We start from the raw sequence: 21,504 nt of genomic DNA, 5'->3' as shown, positions 1-21,504 counted from the left end.
GCTACGCGAGGCGGAGGTCAGTCCATAGGAGCTGGGAAACACTCAGAGAAACCAATTAAAACACCGAGACGCAGGGCTGAGGCCCCCCCCCCCCCGCGTTTCTCAGGAAATGCGGAAAAACAGCGACGGCCGACAAACAAATCAGACTCCTGTTAAATTCTGCAGCTGGAGGTTGAATGAAGCTCTTTTTTGTCATTTCGCACAGTTGGGGTCCAAATTACAGGGGTGTTGAAAAGCTGTGGGCGAGCTCGGCTTCATCCCGCTAATTCAATTACACTCGTTTTAAAGGTTTCACTTCACACTTGTTTTTACTGCTCACCTGGGGCCAGTTAACAGGCCACGCACTAATCCGGCCTGAAGCAGCTCACTTCATCAGAAACAGGCCAAACTGATGAGGGTGGAAACTGAATCTGTCTTCACATTAATTATCAAAATAAAAGATCAGCCCATGATAACTCAGCTTTCCATATTGTGTTTTGGATAAGGTTTCAGGTTTGAATATTTCCCCCCCCCCTTCTTTTTGCTGATATGTCATTTTGATTTCAAGCGTGTGTGCATGTGTGCATTCGTTCAAATGTGTTTGTGTGTGTGCACAATGTTCCTCTTTGCCATTATTACCTCGACCAAGAAGGAAATGGATTCACCCCTGTCTGTGTGTGTGTTTGTTTGATAGTTTGTCAACAGAATTACACAAAAACCTTTTTTGTTTTTGGACGTTTTTATCCATTTCCCAGGAATTAATTCATGTTGAAAAGGCATGTTTTGGCGACTGATATCTATGACGGTGTGGAATTCAGTGTAGCTCAATAGGATTTAATGTGACCGTTGGGCTTTGGTGGTGGTTTGCGCTCTACTGAGTTCCTAGTCTCTATTTAAGCAGTGTTATTATAGTGGTTCTCTTAACTGAGCACAGTGTTTCCTCAGGTGTGTCTCCTACTGTTCCCCTGTCTACATTTTTCGACGTGTGACTAATGCAGTGTCACGTGATCAGTTTTTTTTTTTATAAAATGCAATGAAAAAAGAAAAGAAAAGAAAATCGATCACATATTTAGTTCTCTGCCGTTTTGGATGTGATGGATGTGAAGGGTTGATCTCAGCGGTGGCTTGTGACCCCCACATGTGCCCTGTCACTGTGGTCCAGTTGAATTTGGCTTTGTGAAGCATGAGTTTTAATTGTGTACACTGTACTGAGCCGCAACAGAGATATTGTGTTATTATCGACAGGCGCAGTCGTTTTAAATGCTGAATCTGTGTTTCATCTGCAACAAGCTATTTAATCCTGTGCAAAATTCAACAGTTAAATATTTGGGAGATTAACTGGTTTTGGCTGAAAAATTATGAAAAAAAAGAGTCATAATTATCTTGAAGTTAATTATTAGAGTGATAAACAATAACGAAAGGAAAGTGTTACCTCCAGGTGATTGGATGACATCGTGTGTGAGTGACAAGCAGGTGTTGTGCAGCGCTGCAGTAAAGCTGATGAATCGAGTATCGACTTACAAATCTGTTGTTTTTAATCAAATCTGCTTTAATTTGAACGAAGCAGCCGTGGTTTCATGTTTGAAACAGTCACCGTGCCAACAATAACAGTTTCCTGAGATTCCATCGCTCCCGACAGAGTGACGGGTCCGGTGTGAACGAGCTGACATCATGCCTGGTGCCAGGTTAGATTAAGTGTTTCTCACTCGTCTCCATTATCTAGAGATAATATCCTCCCTTCAAACACAATGTGGCCTCCTGCCCCACAACTTCACATCCAGGTCGTCTTCTTTCTCTACAATAACCAAAATGCCTCCCGGGGAACAATAGTATTATTCTCACCAGAGCCGTTCGAGTCCGGTGGGCTAGAATTCCCCCTGTCTTTACTTTGAGCTGGGGGTGAAACAATCATTGCAGTGTAACAGAGACATAGCTGCAGGTCTGAGGCCATGCACTGATCCTGCAGCAGCTTTAATCCTCCATTGTAGTGATCCCTGTTACCTGCGGGCAAAGCTCACAGATAGCTTTCACCGGGGCCCACGGCTGGGAGGACAGAGCCGGCTCCGGTTCTCCTGACACACTGACACAGATTGTTTGAGAGTTGTCTGAACAGGGACACATTTCAGACATAAAAAATCACAAACTACACGTAAAGAAAGTCTTTTATATCAACACCGTCTTTATAAATCATCAGCTCTTTGCAGAGACACACTAACAGGCTGCGGCTCTGCTTGGGCCTCGGAGGGGGCGGGGGGGTTTCCAGTGAAGCAATTACCTGCTCTGTTGTCTAAAAGAATAAAAACATGACTCATGCAAAGGTTTATATCTAGATAAAGACAACAATGAAAGCATCGGATCAGTGTCACTTTAAAGTAAAACAAAACGAGATTGTTCTAAATCCACATAGGTTAGGTCCACAGGGCAAAGGGTCATTTGGACCTAAATCCACAGAGAGGGTTCTTATTTCCACTCAAATATATAAATATCATCTTTCTCATGGTTTTAAAAAAATATAGATTTTAGCGCAAGAGCAAATCAGAGTGTTAGGACCCACAGTCTGCCACAGGGAGGGAGAACAAGCAGAGAGACATATCGCTAATTAAACCCCTGCTGCTCTGCAGGAAAGAGAAACAGCCGGGAAACCAAGTCACTGCTCATAAGGCACAGATATTCAAGTGTGTGTGTGTGTGTGTGTGTGTGTGTGTGTCCTTACACTGTATGTGTATTTTAGAAAAGATATTGTAATTAGGTCCTTGGAGTGGAAAGAAGGAGTCTCGGGGGTCCCAAAACAGACACACACCCAGAAAACAGACACACACACACACGCACACACACACACACTGAAGTTGCAAAACTAAATGCAAACAAGTGCACACACCAGTGAGAGGCCAGGTTCAGGGATGCTGGGGGGAAAGTAGAAGCCGCCCCATGATGGGCAGATGATGAAAGACTGTGAAGAGGAGGTGCAGAAAACATGGACAGATGAACCAGGGAGCCCCAGTTGGACCCAGATAACCCCCATTTCCATACATGCAACCACACACACGTACAGTACAGAATGCACCTACACACATACACAGCCACAAACTGTATTAGAAGTGTTGCTGTTAATAATTCATGAGTGGGTCTGTGGTGGTGGTGGTGGTGGTGGTGGAGGACCGGTGTCTCGGACGGCGAGCTTTAATGAAGTTGAGCGTGTCTGCCTCACTCCGCTGCGAGAGAGTCATGAATAAACATCAGCCGGCTAATTAAACTCAGCTCCGGCAACTGTACTCATCAGTAAACAAGCGGCAGCGGTGGAGGGCTCTCGCACACGCTCACAGGGCCTCGGCGGAAAGGGAGCAATTGGTAATACCAGGCCCTCGCTTTCTGGCTTGTACAGTATACAGACTCTGGAGAGCAGGAGAGGAGAAACTGTGAGAGGAGCAGGGAAGCAATATATGAAGACACAGAAAAAGAGGACAGGAGAAAGGCGAAGAGAGAAAGGGACGAGAAAAGGCAGCACTGTTGGACCTCATTCTCGTTTGGAGACCAGTTCAAACTCTCTTGTCTTCCCTACGTATCTACTGCTGGTTATTTTTGTCCGTTTTAAGTCAAAGACTCAGTAACGCAGATTCAGTGAAACAATCACCACGAATCAACAACCACATACGTTTGTTTGTCGATAAACAATGAACTCCGATTTTAGCCTATTTTTTATTCAAACAGATTTTAACATTTTGCATCCTGCTCTGTTTCCTCCGCAGCCTGCAACTGCAACCTTCACGCCCGGCGGTGCCGTTTCAACATGGAGCTGTACAAGCTGTCGGGGAGGAAGAGCGGAGGAGTCTGCCTCAACTGTCGCCACAACACGGCCGGTCGCCACTGCCACTACTGCAAGGAGGGCTACTACCGAGACCTGTCCAAACCCATCTCCCACAGGAAGGCCTGCAAAGGTACAGTGCTTTGTGTTCTTTGTGGTTTTGTGTTTTTTTTGGGCCACCTCCGTCATGTCTTGTGATCATTCCAGGTTGATTTTACAGGAGTACAATCAAGCCTTACAGAGAAAGCTTTTTAAATGCGTGTTTTGCAAGAAGCCATGTAAAAAAACTGGGTTATTCTACGTATGTGTGGTTTAACATTTACTGCTTTTCCAAAAAAAACCTGGAATATAGAGAGACGTACACACACAAGACTTGCCCACTCGTTACAAACCACAACTGACATTATTTAGGTCTGAAACAAAACAGTGTAAGATGAATTGCAGGAAATGTGTGTGTTTGTATGTGTGAGGGTGGGGGGGAGGGGGGGGGGGGGGGATCGGCAGCTTCAACATTCCTGAGCCCGCCTCTCCGTCGTCTCCCTCTGTCAGCGGAGATGAGTTGGTCTGTTGGGATTGTGGAGGTCGCGGCGGTGTGGGGCGGCTCTGGGCCGGGCGTTCCCTCATCGACACTCCAGTTATGTGGCTTCATTCGGGCGGGTTAAGGAATGACAGGACAAGCAAAACAAACAGAGCCGAGGTGTGAAGTGATCCCCGCCTTTGGCAGGTCAGAGACGAAGAGCGGTTGCGGGAGGCTGCAGAGGAGAGGAGGAGAGGAGGCCTAGTCAGGTTGAGAGGGAGAAAAGGGGGAGGGGAGGGGGGGGGAGAAGGGGAGGAAACAGGAGGGACAAGGGGAACACGCCCCCGCGCAGGTGTGCTCGGCGCTCGCCATTCGCCTGCCATCAGCCCTCACCGTACACTGGTGAGGGTCAAAGACAGAGGGGAGGAAGAGGAGGAGGAGGTGCAGAGGGGGGAGCGGGGTGATAGAAAAGAGGGTTATGTTTTCTCACCTCATTCTACCGCTGCAGGGAAAAGATAACAGGAGCTGAATCCCTGTGCAAACAAGTCCGGAGACACCTCAGAATGTCCCTACACACACTCACACACACACACACACACACACACACACACACACACACACACACACACACACACACACACACACACACACGCACACACACACACACACACATGCACGCCGACCTGATCTAGGGTGTATGAGTGCCCACTTCCAAAAGGCAGTGCACGAGAAAAAATATTAGCTTCCTACCGACAGTCGGAGGCCGAGTTTTCTCACATCACTCACCAGGTAGCAAATAAAGAAACTGACCAATCAGTCAGTTTGACTGAAGACCCGTCTGAGGAGTCACACATCTGCAAAGGGAAAGACACGAGGAGCTAATCCATCAGTTTGTTTTCCATCTTTCCCTTCGCTTGGAAAAGTAAATTTCTTTCCCATGATGCCGCACAAACATTTGTCAGAAAGAACCTCACACACGTTTGCATTGCGTCTCATTAAATTCCAGACGTCAAGCAACCATTTCCAGTCTCGTTCTCTGCATGCACGCAAATCCATAACAACCCCCCCCCCCCCGACAAATGCATCCCACTACTTCGCCCCTGCAGCCCGCTCGTGAGTGATCCTCCTAAAGTGACATTAACACCTTTCCGTGGCTTTGGGCCCATTCTCCTGTCGGGCAGGAATGCAAACAGACATTCATCACGCCGGAGCGTTGTGTATCATTAACCCTCATCCTCTGCTGTGTCTGAGTTAATCGTGGAGATTTAACCTCTTTCCTTTTTGTTGTTGTTCATCCCTTCTCATGTGTCCAAGACTTGATTCTTTCAGTTCAGCATCTCATAGCTCACCGTCATGGGGGTTTGTTTCTCACCGTGGAAAAGTTAGATGCCTCAACGTCCTGCCGTGCATTTCTCTACAGACGATATCTGTTTCTTTGCATTTGCAGACAAAGGATACAGATGACAAAATATTAGTGCAGACCACAGAAACATTATCCCTTATTAGTAAGATATGTAACTACAGCAAGTGTTTGCATCCAATTTGTTGTTCATGCCTGGTAAATAAGGCCATATTTTAGATCATGAAGACGAAACAGCATTTAAATAATCAGTTACTGATAATTATTACTTTTTTACCAGATTAAATTCTCAGTGTCCTACCAGCTATAGCCTTGTCTACACTACTGCGGTTATTATTTACAGATTTTTTTATTTATTTCTCGGCCTACAAAATATCTCCGTCCAGAGGAGAACATAAAACGACAAACACTAAAGCGAGCATGCCGGGCCAGAAGGTTGCAAAAAATTCTGCATCTACAATCCATCAAATTCAAGAGCAGAATGCTGTGCTCCATTATAATACCGGGCGAGGCAGACAGCCGTGCTCAGACGTTGCTGTGTTAACCAAACTTAAGCCTTTTTCAGTCATGACCTCCGGATAGATTCTAGAGAATTGGCTATGCAGTTTACCCAGAGTCTGCCTTTCACACATGCACAACACAGCGGGGGGTTCACGCCTTCACAGCAGCTACAAATCGTTTCACCTTTGAGTCTGTTGCGTGTTAGTAGCTCCCCCCCACTCGCGCACAGTGAATCCAGTGGGGGATCCCCTGCACATCGGATTCTCATGGTTTTCTATGGACTTTGTATGAGGAGGTCAGGCCGATAAAGTCAGTAGAAACTGCAGAGCGTCTGTCAGCAGCTTTAGAGAAACCGGTATGAAGCCGCCATTGTTGTTGTTGTTTCTGGGCCATTAAACAAACCAACAGTGGCCATATGTAAAGTAAACTCGGATGGAATCGGTTCCCATATGCGGAGAACTTTTGCACTTTGGAAGGTGTTGATTTCATTTTGGTGACTAAAAACACAACCTAACCCTTACCTAACCCTAACCCTAACCCTAACCCTAACCCTAACCCTAACCCTAACCCTAACCAAATTCAAAGGGGAAAGTTTGTTTTGCTAAATATCTGCATGAGAGTGACAGGGCGTGAAACAAAAGAGCTCAGTGTCATGCAATGTTCAGTCACTTTGGATCATGTATTTAATATTGAGGTGAGAATATTTTATAAATATGAAGCTTTCCTGGTTTATATTCATTCTTCTTTTGGACTGTTGGTTGAACAATTTGCAATTTTTTTCAATATGGCCTCATTTAGACCAATTTAATAAATACTCGCTAGCGTTATAAATAAAGAAAATAGTGATTAGTTGCAGCTTTAATCATCTCTCTGATTAGTAAAAACAATGTCAGTGTGTCACGTCAGCTCCATAAACCCTGAATGTAATCTCATAACAATCAGATGACAATAGTATTATTGTTATTTGATTATTACAGCGCCGCGGGCTCATAGCAGGAGTGTAGTCATAAACAGAATCATCTCAACTCAGTTCTGATTCCCTCAGGTTCTCTGCTGCCTCCCGACCAGCTGAAGTGTAAACACCTTTACTTATCATTTATGAAATTGTCAGCTCACCCAAACGTTTTTGTTCAATTTAATCTGTGAAATTTGAGTCTTCACGCAGCTCTCGCAGGCCGCAGAGCGATCGCCGTCCAAGTTCTACTGAGGGATTCAGTTACATCAAAACACAGCTACAATAAAGGCTTGTGGTAATTACCCCCCCCCCCCCCCCCCCACACCCAAGATGACAAATGATACAAAGCATGGACTGTTTCTTTATCCAATTAAAACATTTTTGCAAGCTATATTTGAAAAGTTACAGGTGACGACTTCGAGGTTGTGTGTCATCGTATTACATGGACTTAAAGTTACCACACAAACACCTTTGAGCGATAACTCTCACTGCCAGATTCTCTCCGTTTTAATCGCATCATAAGTCAAGATCATCTGGTGAAACCTGAACTCTCAGAACCGATGTCTCTCCTGCTCCCCAGGCGACGTGAGCGCTGCACTGCAGGGACGACAATTAAAGAGGTTCGGTTATTTATTGAATTCAAAAGAGAGGGGGGGGGGGGGGGGGGGGGGGCCTTTCGCCGTGCGCCGTCCGAGCGCGAGCGGGTCGAGGAGCACAAGAGTTTGCTTTTACACGTGTAACGCAATCCTCCACGAGAGCAGCTCATTTCCATAGGGGCCATTACGAGTGAGAGAGTGCAGCGGCTCGTCCACCGCGGAGGAGGCCGGGGCCCGGTGGCTGCATTTACACATTTATAACTTCACCACTCATTGAGTAAAGAGAGTAAACACAGTGCACGTCACGGGCGGCTCGTTTATATGTGGAACGGTTTGAGTTTGTTTGATGAAGAATAGTGTGAGTTATACTTGCAGAGGTGGTGGGATTTAGACGCAGCAGACTTGGTGGTCTTTCACTACTTCTGACGTGGAGCTGAGACAACAAATGTCGCTCTGCCCTGATCCCCAGGTAGAGTTTGATCAGCTGAGTGTCGTCCCTGTTTGGCTCCCTGGTGCTGATTTTAAAGCAGTGGCGGATTTAGGGGTTTTATTTAATTAGGGGCCAAAAGGGGGCTGCGATTTAAACAGAGGGGGCGATTATATGTCCAACATCTATATACAATTTTGTATTTAGTATTTAGTAAATTTGGTTACTGTTAGCTCTATATCATTGAATATATTTAGACAAATTTGTCAATGTTCAGGCTCATTTAGTTTTTCTTCAAAAAGTGCCCACAGGCCCCAAACCCTAAATCTGCCCCTGTCTGAATCCTAGAGAAACGATTTTCAGACATAAACACCTGAGAAAGTCAAGTCCCGTATGTGAAAAAATGTATTTCCTTTCACATATGAACAACACAGAAAGAGATTCTCATTAGATGCGTTCACAGCAGCACAGAAACTTCCAGAGCGATCAGGCGAGGGTTTGGGCTGCAAGCAGGAATCAGGACGTAACGTATTAATCTTGTGTTTTTGTTTGTAGGACATCGACACTTGCAAAGACTATTTGTATTCTTTTAGTTGTTTTCAGGTTAGAGTCCTTCACATGTTGGAAACGTCATTAGCAGGCTGTTTCTACTAGGGGCGGCTGGCAGGAGAAACCCCGGATAATCCCCAGCCTCTCACATTTGCGGAGCTTGGTTCATGAAGAGAAACTGAAGCAAAACTTTACGTGACTTTCTAAAGAGCAACAATAACTCCACATGAGATCTTAGGACTCTGTTGAACGCTGCTCTCGATTTGTCCTCCCCATCGAAACTTAATAAAGTCAAGCTTGATTGGCCCTGGTCCTCTGACTGATGGATCAAATTCAGGCCATCACATTCGAATCTGAACTCTAACTATCGTATGATTACATCGGTCAGTGGGATGATGAGGAACATATTTTTGCATACAGAGGAAAATTAGGCTTTGATTGAGCGACGGTCTGTTTCAATCAGAGTAACATGCGGAAAAAAATCCCTCTCCTCAACCCCAACATGTGTCTTCCATTGACACAGTAGGGTCTTTTTTTTTATTGACCACATATAAAATGCTCAGGAATTATAAAATATTGTTTTTCATGACTTCACTTTTTAGCTTTGGATTCCTCAAGGGTGCGCTGATTTCAGCGTGTTTTCAATTAGAACACACACACACACACACACACACACACACACACACACACACACGTCTATGTGCTGTGTTGTGCAGCAAACATCCCTCGCAAAATAACGAACTCACATCCAACAAGCGTCCGGGCCTTTGCAGCCCATTACGCCGATCAAGACTCACGCCCCCCCGTTCGATAAACACGTCCTGTAGAGGAGCTGTTTATGTATAGAGCAGCAGCCCTATAATGCTGTCTCTCTCTGCTCTGCAAGGACGCTCGTGCAGCAGCACAGACCTAATTATAATAGAAGACAGACTGGAGCGGAGCTTGGCTTCACTCCAGGACCAACTCCTTACTGGCACACAGCGCTCAAACCAAATGTGTGTGGTGGGCTGAACGGAGTGCAGACTTCAAACAACAGCTTGATGGTAAATGATTGGCAGAGTGGCAGAGTTCAAAATTCGCACATTGTGCAATCTCACACTCGAGCCCGACTGTCTGTCTGTGAAAAGGCAGGAGGACATTCTTCAAGCACCGAGAGATTCTGACAGTTATACATGATGGATTCTTAAGATTCAGATCTATCTAGTTGTGGAAAGACAACAGCCCCTTCCTCTTTATATACCCACAATGACACTTGTTATAAACTTCTGTCAGATTTCCCTGCTGGACATGTTGGGACGAAAAGGGCCTCTTGCTCTCTCGTCCCTATATCTCCCCGAACCATCTGGAGTAGCCATGAAGCACAGCACACAGCCACTTAACCGCTAAGTGGACACACACTTCAACCAGAAACTCTCGTCCCCCCCCCCCACCTCCAAAGTAAACCACTACTTTATCCAGCAGGTGGGTCATCCAGCCAGAAAGTCAACCAATCTGTCATCTGACCGGACAGTGAGTCAGTCGCTGGCCCTGCAGGTGGGAGAGGAGGTCGGGGACGAGAGGGAGGCTTCCCACCTGTACACCATGTGCCGTGCACCTTGATTTACTGGCAGGCTTCGAGCCTCTGAGCTGTGGTTACGGGCAGATGCTCTTAAAAATATAACCCGAGCTTTCTGAAGCTCCGAGCCGAAATGCACTTTGCCCTTCTGCGCCTCAAACTCCCCCTGACCTACTCCGAAAATGTACAGGCCTGCGGACGTGCTGGGCAAGCCTCCAGTCTGTTTACTGGGTTTCCTGAGACTGCATGTGTGTGTGCGCGTGTGTGTGTGTGTGTGTGGGGGCCGTTTCTCCCACTGAGCTAGGACACAGCTAAGCAATGAAAGCGCTGACAGATTGGTCTGATAAAGGTGATAATAGAAACACACACTTTCAAGGAGGCTTTTTGTGTCTGATAAGGAAGGACAAGTAGCGGCATACGTTCACACACACACACACACACCCACAGAGAGAGAGAGATAAGAGCAGCAACAGAAGCTGAATCACAGGAAACAGCTAATATAGATAAAAGTGAGAGAGAGAGAGTGTGATAGAGTGACCTGCTGAAATGTGCAGCCTCCAAATAAATTCTGAACTTAACCTGGATAGAATGGTCTTTTTGTACTTGTCCAAATATCTAACAACAACTACACGGTATCACATTACCAGCTGAAGCAGTCATTTCCCTGAGGCTCGCTGGAATATGGATCTCCAAGAATGCTTGTCTCTCTCACAGAATAACAACTAAAGCAACACTCAAAAAAGGTAAAGACCATGTTGCAGTTTAAGATAAATAAAATTCACATGAGCTGCTATCGAATGTCCGAGTCAGTTGCTCTTTTCCAGAACTTTTACCTGAATAAAATGTCCGGAAAATGTCAGAGCTTCTAACATGTGACGGACACCAACTTTTTGAGATATTTTCTGGACTCCATGTCTGAAAACAGCTCTAGAAACAGAGCATCGGGATTGGCTGGGTCATTACTCAGATAAACATACAGTAGAAACCTGTGGGTGTGATGTTTGCATAAAGCGTCTCTATTAATTAAAAAACTGCCTTTGAATTCGCACACATTAAAAACCTAATTGCATTGTAATGGGCTGACATGAGCAGATTGTTTTGTGCTGTGGGCTGAACACTCTGTGTGGTTACGAACAGAACGGGCCAAACCACTAAATACTCCCACAAACCTCAGAGTGCATTATTCATCCGCGTCTCTGAAGGCTTTCAAAGTGACAAGTGACACAACACAGGGGAAAAAAACCTTCAGGGAGGCGCAGCGAATGAGCCGAGCCGACCAAAACCCCGAGGATTAAAAGTCAACATCACTGGTTTTCCACATAGGACATAAACAGAACATATACCATGGACTGGATGAGGAATATAGTGGTGAGAGTCTGGTGACAAACAGGGTTTTAGGCTTTGTAGGTAGTAAAGACATGATGACAGATTATCATGACCGCCCTGGTGTGGATTAGACTGTCTGGAGTTACTGTAGGGACTTTTGTAGAAGATCGTTCGTTCAACCACCTCCTCTGTGCCAGAGTCACAACTATTTATATCCAGAAACAGATGAAAAGAAACAAGTCTCAGACGACTATTATTCACCAGCGACTTCAGACCTGACAGGGGTTTGGCCGTGATGTAAGTGACGGGCTGAGGGCAAGCAATTGGAAAACAGTTTCATTCCCGAAGCATGTGTGTTCGATAGACCCCCCAGTCTGGGAGGAATGGGTGACACACGGTTCGGGCTCTCGTTCAAAGCTCGGCGTTAATCGCAAACAGGGAGTTAGGATTATCCTCCATTATTTTATCATTTGGTGAACATGCACAACCCATTGTCTTTACCTCAGTTGCACAGCCGCGGTCCCACCGATCGCTCACATACCGGCATGATGGCTTTCAGGCGCGCGCTGAACTCCGGACATTTTACTGGGATTTTCCAAAGGAGCTGTATGTGGGAGCGCAAACCTCCGAGTCAGGAGTTTCTGAGCGTTTCCTCCCACCCCCCTGGTAAGATGTCCAATGAGCCCATGTGAGAATAAAACAGGAAGTAGTCCATAGACGTTAACACAAAGCTATTGGGGTTAACTTCAAGATGAAAAAGAGATCCTATGCATGTAAAAGAACGAAGACGTAGACTTGGAAACACAACAAGATTCGAGAGCTTTTGAGGATAAGGGCCGACACTGGTGTCATTGTAAACAAAAACATTCTATACGTCATGGCCTTCCCTCTGCATGCAGGTACATTTCCTGTTGTTGCGAACACTTCTGACCCGGACAAGCTCCAGCTACGTTCTTCTTGTGTGAAAAGCAAAGTATGGAAAATGTCCAGACCCAGTTTTCTGGAAATCTTCAAGATTGAAAACAACTACACACACCAAAGATGAACAACACACTCACAACACAGAGAGACACATTGTCGATTTGAGATTTTGCTGATTCTGTAGCTTAGCAGTTTTTAATAATGGTAGATGTGAAGACTGTATGCTAATTATCCAATCAGCAAAAAGCGCAAAAAACTGAAGAAATGTCTGCAGACAATAGACGAGGTGTTGCTCTCAGTCGTGACGCCACACTGAACAGGTGTTGAACAGGAGTAAGGTTTGTCTGTCTGTGCACGTCCCCACCTGTCTCTCACCACCACTGCTGCTGTTTACCCACCTGCACTCTCTATAGATAGCATATGTTTGTATCTCCCCACATGTGTGTGTGTGTGTTTGTGTGTGTGTGTGTGTGTGTGTGTGAGACCACTCACTGTGCCTTTCTTTCTTCCTCTGTTTCCTCACAGCATGTGATTGCCATCCCGTGGGTGCCGCTGGCAAAACCTGTAACCAAACCACAGGACAATGTCCCTGTAAAGACGGCGTGACTGGTATCACGTGCAACCGCTGTGCTAAAGGCTACCAGCAGAGCCGCTCGCCCATTGCCCCCTGCATAAGTACGTGGAACCAGTCTTTACCATGTCTGCCTCACCGTAGGACAAATGTGGAAGGGACACACCTGACACTCCAATCTGTGATGGGAAACACACACACGTGCATGTATAAATCACGCACAGGAACACCCGACACTCCTACACTGCTTAAATCCTCTCATCTTTTCTTCAGACAAGTTCTCAGTCTTCTTACCACTAAATCTCCTATCTTAAATAAACACACCATTAAACCGGACCTCAGGGTTATGGCTGGTTGGTCTCCATAAATCCGAGTGAAACCACAGAGCTGTTAATGCTCAAAAAGAGAAGAAAGTGTAGAAAGACTTGGGTCGACTTATAAAACTGATTCTGCTCTCAGCATCCAGCCTTGGTTTTATTTAAGTATTACCCATAAGGCATGTACTTTAGGATTTAAAGATGTCCCATTGGTAATAACCATTCATGGCCATCGACTGGCTCTTCTGTTTCAAACAACACATTTTAATTGGGGCTCTGGTCATTATAATGAGATACAAGGAATTAAATTGGTATGAGGAATAAATCTCTATATGTTCCATAAATTATAATTCCAATAAAGGAATAAATTAACTTATAACTTTAATTTTTGGGAAAGTAAAGTCAAAGCGCCTCTATGAGGATCCCTATATAATCTCGTTTAATCTGAAAACACCTCCTGTAAGATTTAGCGATGGCGTTTGCTAAGCTTCATTTAAACAGACAGGTCACATTATATGTTTGAGTTCCTTCCAGAGCTGTCAGCCATGAATCTACACGAGTCAATTACTCGAACCAGGCTCATTATTTAAACTGGCGCTTGTGGTGACTGAATACAGATGGAAGACGTTCTGATCAACAGCGGCAGCAGCAGGGGACCTCCGGGCTTCAGGCACGCTGATTGTTTGTCTTGTCGTAATGTCGACCAATTCGTCACGGGTACACAAGTCAGCAGACCTCATCGGGTACACAAGTCAACAACAGGCGTGCACCTCGGCCCACGCACTCAGATTTGTGGTGCACGATTGACTACATTCAGAGAGTTTCCTCCACCCCAGCGGATTTAACTCCATCAGAAGACTTGATTCTTTCTTTCTTCCTTCACAAACAACCCCTTCACCTTCACACAGCTGAAATCACCAGTGTTCGCACCTCTTTCCCTTTTCTTTGCACGTGTCCACGATACATGGCTTTGCCTTTTGTCCTCGTAAACCCCCTGTTTGCTGTGTACAGACTTTTTGATGGGCCCCTTGTCTCCCTGCTTCACATAATAACAAAGCAGTTATATGTGTTTAATACCTTCTGATGCCATCCTTGAGGAACGTTCTCAATGCATGGTTTCTCTCAGTGTCAACTTCCTACAGTGTGAAGGAGGCCGGAGAGAATCAAGTCTTTGGACGTCCATAATACCAACAGTGCTGCTGTAGTTTAACACTGCAGCACGGGGCCAGGGTGCAGGATGAAACAGAGAAATAACAACTAAACATCAGAAGATAAATTTAAAGTAATTAACAACATTTAACATGAATTAAACTAGTAATGACAAATCATTTGGAGGTTAAACTTCATAAGACGCTGGACTCCAGTTGCTGCTGGTGAAACACCCAGCTGGTAGACAATGACATATTTTAATTTAAATAGAGTTAAATACAATTAAAAGTGCGAGACATAGTAGAAACAAAAATTAGCTACAGAGAGAGATGGGGAGTGACATGTAACAATTATCCCTGTCTGTAAATGGCGGTTCATACTGGTGCCTAAATCCTGCAGCCACTCCTTAACAACATTCAACTGGTTTGTACAGGACCATGTTTATTCATCGCTGCAGGAATTGTGGATTCAGTTTGTAATTGAGCAGCTTCGACAGCCGCCGAAGGCAGAGAATAGAAAATGAAGAATGAGGACTGGAGTGGAAAAAGATGAGATCCCTGAGTGATAAGGGATAAATTAAATAAAGGTGCAGCTGTTAGGGGAAAGATAATGATCTTCACATGAGCTTAAAATAGATACTTTTGCACTTTGACCCTTGAGATTATACAAATGATGATGCCTATTGAATGTTACAACTTTACTTCACACTGTTGAGAGTTGACACCGAGTTAAAGGGAGGCGAAGGACAACAGTCCCTGGTCAGACTCAGGCTACGTCCACAACAAATCAGAGGGTGGAGCTCAGAGCATTTAATCCTTTATGATCTCCATCCGTAGTAACTTGAAAACCTATTTCACATGACCATTAACACAGTGGGCCCGAGCAAACCAGTATAAACATATCTGCAGCTGGTTTAATGCTACAAACACAAAGAAACTAATAATGAAAAATTACGACCAGTGATTTATTTTGTAGCGGAAGTGGAACCAGCGTTACAAATACTTTAAATTGGTTATTGATATTGCCTTCACTGCTAATAGTAAATTTGAATAATAAGAATCAGGTTAAGTACATTTGCAGCCTGCATTAATAAATATAACAGTTTCCACTAAGAATCTTGTCTGTTGAAAAAATGTAATTGCAGACCACCTCATGGCCTGAACACTGACATATTTTATTTCCTTTCTACATTTTAAACTGAAACTTTTTCTCATTAAATAGACACAAAGACACATGCACACAAAGACAACCACATATGTGCGGTACAATGTGAACCAACAGTGATACTGATCTTTCTTTGTGTTTATGTTTCCCCTGGGAGAAGAGATCCCGGTCGCTCCTCCTACGACTCCGTCCAGCAGCGTCGAGGAGCCGTCAGGTGAGTCCAGTTTTAGATTCATCTATGACTGCTGCTGCATATCCACATGAACACATGAGGCCTTCAGTGAAGGATGATGGGAATAAGATGGAGGTATATAAATGAATATGGGATTTATGCGATTTCTTCAACCCAATATTTTTCCACGAGTCTAAGAAAAAAACAGACTGCAGGATAAATTGGATCCCTCTTGCCTTACCCCTCCTTCCTTGAGCTTCATGAATATTAAATCCATTAGCAGCAACCCTGGGATGTGCCCCCTTTAATCTCTCACACTTTCACAATTAATCAGTCTAACTGCGGCACCGTGGGGTGTTGCTCTAGTGAACAGCTTTTGGGGCCGGCAGTTTGTTTGATTTGAGTTTGATTTTTTCTCACCTCCCCCAACTCCCTCTCTCCCAGTCCGTGAAGTGTGAGACGGGGGAAGTGGATCTTGTAAAGTGGATCTCGTTATGTATCCTGATGAGATAAGATATTGTCTTATCTTTAAGGATTATGTCGGGATTAGTCGCGGGATTAAATTTCTGGTGATATGTTGTGGACTCTGCCACTGAGGTTGTGTTTTCACCCGTGAGTTTGCTGATTGGCTTGTGTGTTTGTGTGTAAGCAAGATCACACGGAAAATACTCAACAGATTTCTAAGAAACTTGGTGGAAGGATGTGGTGTGAGTCAGATTCTGGCGTGGAGGATCGGGATCAGGGGGCGGCTGCAGGACTCTTTTTTTCACGTTCTTTAACCATGCGACATCAGAGGGCATTTTTCAGAATAAATAATTGTGCTTGTTCGATTCTAAGCAAGATTAGAAACACAGATTGATTTTCCTCCAAACGTGGTGTGAGGACGGGACATGGGCCAAGAACGAAACCATTCAAATTCAGAATGGATGCGGACAAATGGGCGGATCAGGGAATTTTTTCACTTTCTTTAACACTGCTAGATATGTTTAACATTTTAATAGATTTACCAAGACATGAGAAATGGATCTTGATGGAGAAAAAAAACTGGCTTATTTAGGAGATTGATATCGAATGTGTGAAATTGGGTGCAGCTTTATTGAATTTAAGGGGGTTACATGAGATTTACTCATTTTTTTTCAAAACTGTGATATGATTAAACAGAGTAGCAAGCGATTCATACTGCTGATAATTCTATTTGATTTTATGCTATAATAGATGATAGAAACATCTTTTAACAGTTGCACAGTTCATGTTGTGAGTTCTACAACTGTGAAACACAATAACACAGCACTAACAGATAAACCCTGTTGAAATAGGTTCCGTATTTTGTCCTGCATGGTGGAAAAAGTTGAGTCATATGGCTCTCATCGAGTTTGCCTCATGTATCACCCATGAAGTGGCAGGAGGCCCGAGGTCCACGCATATGTGCATGTGAGTGTGCGTGTGAGAGGCTCCTGCAGCTGTTGTTGGACCCTCCGTGGTCCCCAGGCTTCCCCGGACAGCTCAGATTGACAGCACGGTCAGGATATCGCTGGTCCCCAACCCTCCTCCACTATTTTTCCTCTTTCAGTCTCTTCTGCTCTCCTCCACCTCCCTCGTCTCCCTCTGTTTCACGCTTTGTCTTCACATAACACTGTGGGTGGTGTCGAGCGAGACTATCTGGAGTTTCTCTGGGCCCCCTTGTCAGGAATCTGTCCACTTTAGGAGTGGAGGAAGTTTTTTCTTCACCTCATTGAGGGATTACTGAAGATGTGCGAGGGGGACCCGTATTATTTTATCAGCTTATATAAAGGCACAACGTTGATCTGCATATTTCTCTGTTGGCATTCCAACAGGGACATTTGAAATGCAGGAATATTTGGAGTGAAACCCTCTTCCTCGGTTCACTGTTGTGAAATCTTTGCCTGTAGCAACATCTTGTAAAAATCTTCCTGTCATAATCCAATTGATTAAACCGTGTCATTGAACAAATGTAAACACAACGTGAAGGAGAGTGAGTCCGAAGCTACAGATAATCTAATCACCGCTCAGCGTCCTGGGAATCTCCTCTCATATGCATTACGGGCAGGGGTCCCTTGAAAATAAGCATATTGCGAGGTGGAGCTCCTTGATGGAAGTCCTGCGCTGCTCATGTCAGAATCATAAGAAGCTGACGGTCCCACCGGACCACCCGGGCTCGAGGCCCAGAGGATGCATACATTACATCTCGGCCTCCTCAGAAGGTCGTGGAGGAAACGCACTGCTGCTCGGCCTGGTATTCAAACAGGCTATGATATCACCTAATACAGTACGGAATGGGAAACAGATGTGGTCATTGTATCATTTGATTAAACAATAAAACAACGTTTACTGCCTCACTGGACCGGCACTACCTGCAGGAATAAACAGTATCATTTCATTTATTATTTTCATAATTATTTTATTATCAATAGTAAAAGTAGAAGGAGTCAAAACAACATTTACATTTCCGTTTCGGGTTATTCTGTTAACAGAAAATACAAAAATAAATTATTTCACAAAAACAAACATATACATTTTGGTAATACACATTAAATTCACTATCTTTTACGCAAGCGATAGATGAAAAATCTGAAAACCACAAGAGAGAAACTCGAAAGTTGGACGATTGAGGTGGAGAAGAAAAGATAAGAGGAAGAGGATGCTGAAGAAATGATGAAGAATTCAGCGATCGATTAAGAATACATGTGCTTGATGAACGAGCGTGTGAGATATTAGTGGGTGTCCGGCCGACAGCTGTGAGGCAGGTGTCTCGTTACGCCTCAGTCAAACAAGGGTGGGTGGACGGGTGGGGTTGATGGTTCTGGGGGGGTGCGAGCGGAGGGTGTGAGGGAAACGGAGTGGATATTAATTTGTCTCCCGCAGCAGGACTCTCCCCCTTCCGACCACACGGAGGGCTGGAATGCATGGAGAATACCTCCGATGGTGTGGCCCAGACAAAACACACATTGTGCGGGTAGGTCACGGATGGTGTGAGTCGCCACTCCCACGGGTCGTGACAGAGACGTCTGCACGGCAACGAAATGTGGAGGAGATTAACCACTGATGACCTGTGATGGCCGCCCGGCCCTGTCAGGATACACAGGATGTGAAAGTAACTGATGATGATGAGGAGAAGGAGGGATTGGAGTGACGATGATGAGGCTCGTAAAGGGAAACAGGGTTCAGTCATACACTTGTGTGTGTGTGTGTGTGTGTTGTCTGAGGCTGGAAGTGATCACAATTTGTGTCGGACCCCTCCTTGGATTTTTTGGACGTGAGTCTTTCCTTACACACCCAGTTCAGTGCTCACCGGCTCCACCGCGCTTTACAGTCGCGTCAGCATGGGATCTCATTACGCTCTTAATTGTATGAGAGAGCTAGAGGAGACATAATTGCGAAGGACACATTTTACGATACGCTGGGCCAAAAATAGAAAAAGCGCAGTATCGAGTTCTCATCATCGGCGTAATAATTTTTGTATGGAATTTACGTCTTAATGACTTGAAGACCTTGGCAGCGTTATTTCCTCCCTGCGTGTGGAAGGTTTGGGTGATAACCAGCAGGAGTCCCCGCTGACTCGTCTGGATTCCACTCATCTCATCGCACAACATCTGAAAGGAAAATCACAAATCAGGTCAAGAACTCCAGCAGCCTCTTTGCTGGAAAACAAACCATCTTTTACAATGACAAAACAAAGAAGAAGAGGTGGTGGTGGTGGAGGAGGGGGGTCTCTTTTCTTTCTCTCTCTCGTTTTCTCTCTGTCTTTTGTTGGCCGGGTCCCAAACTCACAGCTCTGATCAGCACAGGGGCAGCACACTGGGCTCCATAATCGAATTACATGCTTTATTTGCTGCAATTTGTTTCTCAATCAGTGTGGCTGGAGGAGAAAGCCCTCCTCCCGAGCCGTCATTCGCACGTCCATGTCTAACTGTCTCTCCACCGCAGCCATCGGTCTTGTATCAAGATGAATCCAAAGTGTGTCTGGATCTCACCGATACACGTTGCCGTTCACACCTGGCTTCGACCACAGAGACCGGTTTCCACCAGATTTCAGTCGCCTTGCTTAGATTTGTATCTGTGAGAGCGGCTGCATGGACTCCACAAAGTACTCTACATATTTTTATTCAGCAATACTACTGAAGAAGTGGTGGAGGTGGTAGTTACCTCGAAACTTGGACCATCAACACCCTTTCATAGCCGTCACATTAATTAGTCAATGGGGTGTTTTGACCTCACTATAAAACGTGAGACAAACACATAAGATCCAGGATCAGTGTTTTTCACAGTTTCAAACACTTACATCCTGCATATACTCAGACAAATTCACAGCAGTGAATCATTTGTTGCCACAATTGTATGTTAAACAGAATCAAAATAGCAAAGAAATCCTCAAGGAATTTGCCCTTGAGCGTATGTGATTCATCACCGCAGTTCGGATGGCATCACATTGCGGCCAAATTTGAGCCTGGTGAGAGTTGTTGCTGGAAGACTCTGTGTTTTTTCGCCCCAGTGTTGGCATCCCCACTGTGTCGCTCGGATTGGGCCACAGTTTATTTTGAGGGTCGCCAATACAAATAAATGCAGGGGCTGCATTTTCTCACACAAGGCCGAAGTCGGTTCGAGTAAGTCTTTCTGAACTGTAAATACACATCCCCTGGTAGAACTGAGCCTACATGTTGGAGACCACTTTGACTCGGAATGATGTGTCTTCTTTCCTCTTGTGCTTCACTCATGACAAATGTGTTGGAGGAGCCAGGTTCTACAGAGGTGGAGAACTTTTTTCCATCCAAGGGCCATTTCTTCCTTCGAGGGTCATGCTACATTTTTGAACACATGATCACCAACCTCCAATGGATGGAATTGTTTCTCTTTGATGAGACGTCCGATGTAGGATGGAAGTGATGATGATGAAACCAGAACCAGCTGGTTTTCCAGGTTTCGGTCTGGCAGTTTTGAGCAGGAAAAATGTCCGGACAATTGGGCCAGAATCTTCTCCAGAACACGGAGGCATCTGGGTAGAGCATGCAGAGGGCAGGACAAAACGTGTAAATTCCGTTGAGGAATTCTTGTGCTTTAATTTCACAAGACATCAACACCAGTGTCAGCCCTTATCACCAAAAGCTCATGAATCTTATCTTGTAAAGTTCTCATCTTTTTTGGTGTTTTCTGTGATGGCAATTTCTGGAAACTGATGAAAAGTGTACGACACCCCTTTTTCATCCTGAGCTATTTATAGCATATTCTCTTTTGTTTATTTTCAGCTTTGCTTCCATGCTGTTTGCTCGTAGCGAATTTCTCCAGACATTATCCTAGAGATTTTCTGCACATTCAGCCAGTGTCTGACGGCAGCTAGTTTTGAGAAGAGCTGCGGACTAAGTAGCTTGTCCCAAACAGATGCAGTAGAGCTCGAGCAGAGGGAGGTTGATGTAACAGCTCAGTGGTATCCCTTTGTGGGCTCATCAGCTGGATCAACATTAAACAATGCAGCAAAAATGCTCATTTCCTTTATTTTTTAACCTTTCACCCAATAGCTCAAGGGTCCAGCAAATTCAGACATCATTCAGATTCAGAGAAGTCCATCCAATATCTTGTGCCCCATCAGTAATCTGCTCAGCAACTGTCAAACTGACACTTTGGAATAGT

General features: G+C 44.9%; 1 protein-coding gene across 3 annotated transcripts in view; it reads left to right on the top strand.

The window, feature by feature from the left end:
* ntn1a (netrin 1a) overlaps window positions 1-21,504 on the top strand; it is a 60,171-nt gene that overhangs the window by 28,124 nt on the left and 10,543 nt on the right. For 2 of the 3 annotated variants that reach the window (XM_053417990.1, XM_053417989.1), the window contains exons 3-5: window positions 3,726-3,914; window positions 13,014-13,163; window positions 15,850-15,903. In XM_053417990.1, coding sequence (XP_053273965.1) covers window positions 3,726-3,914; window positions 13,014-13,163; window positions 15,850-15,903 — 393 coding nt within the window. The remainder of the gene's footprint in view (window positions 1-3,725; window positions 3,915-13,013; window positions 13,164-15,849; window positions 15,904-21,504) is intronic. The other variant, XM_053417991.1, reaches the window with a different exon arrangement.

Source organism: Pleuronectes platessa, chromosome 3, assembly GCF_947347685.1.
Source record: "Pleuronectes platessa chromosome 3, fPlePla1.1, whole genome shotgun sequence".
NCBI lineage: Eukaryota > Metazoa > Chordata > Actinopteri > Pleuronectiformes > Pleuronectidae > Pleuronectes > Pleuronectes platessa.
Note: the sequence above shows the minus strand (reverse complement) of the source record. Positions and strands in the feature narration are given on the sequence as shown.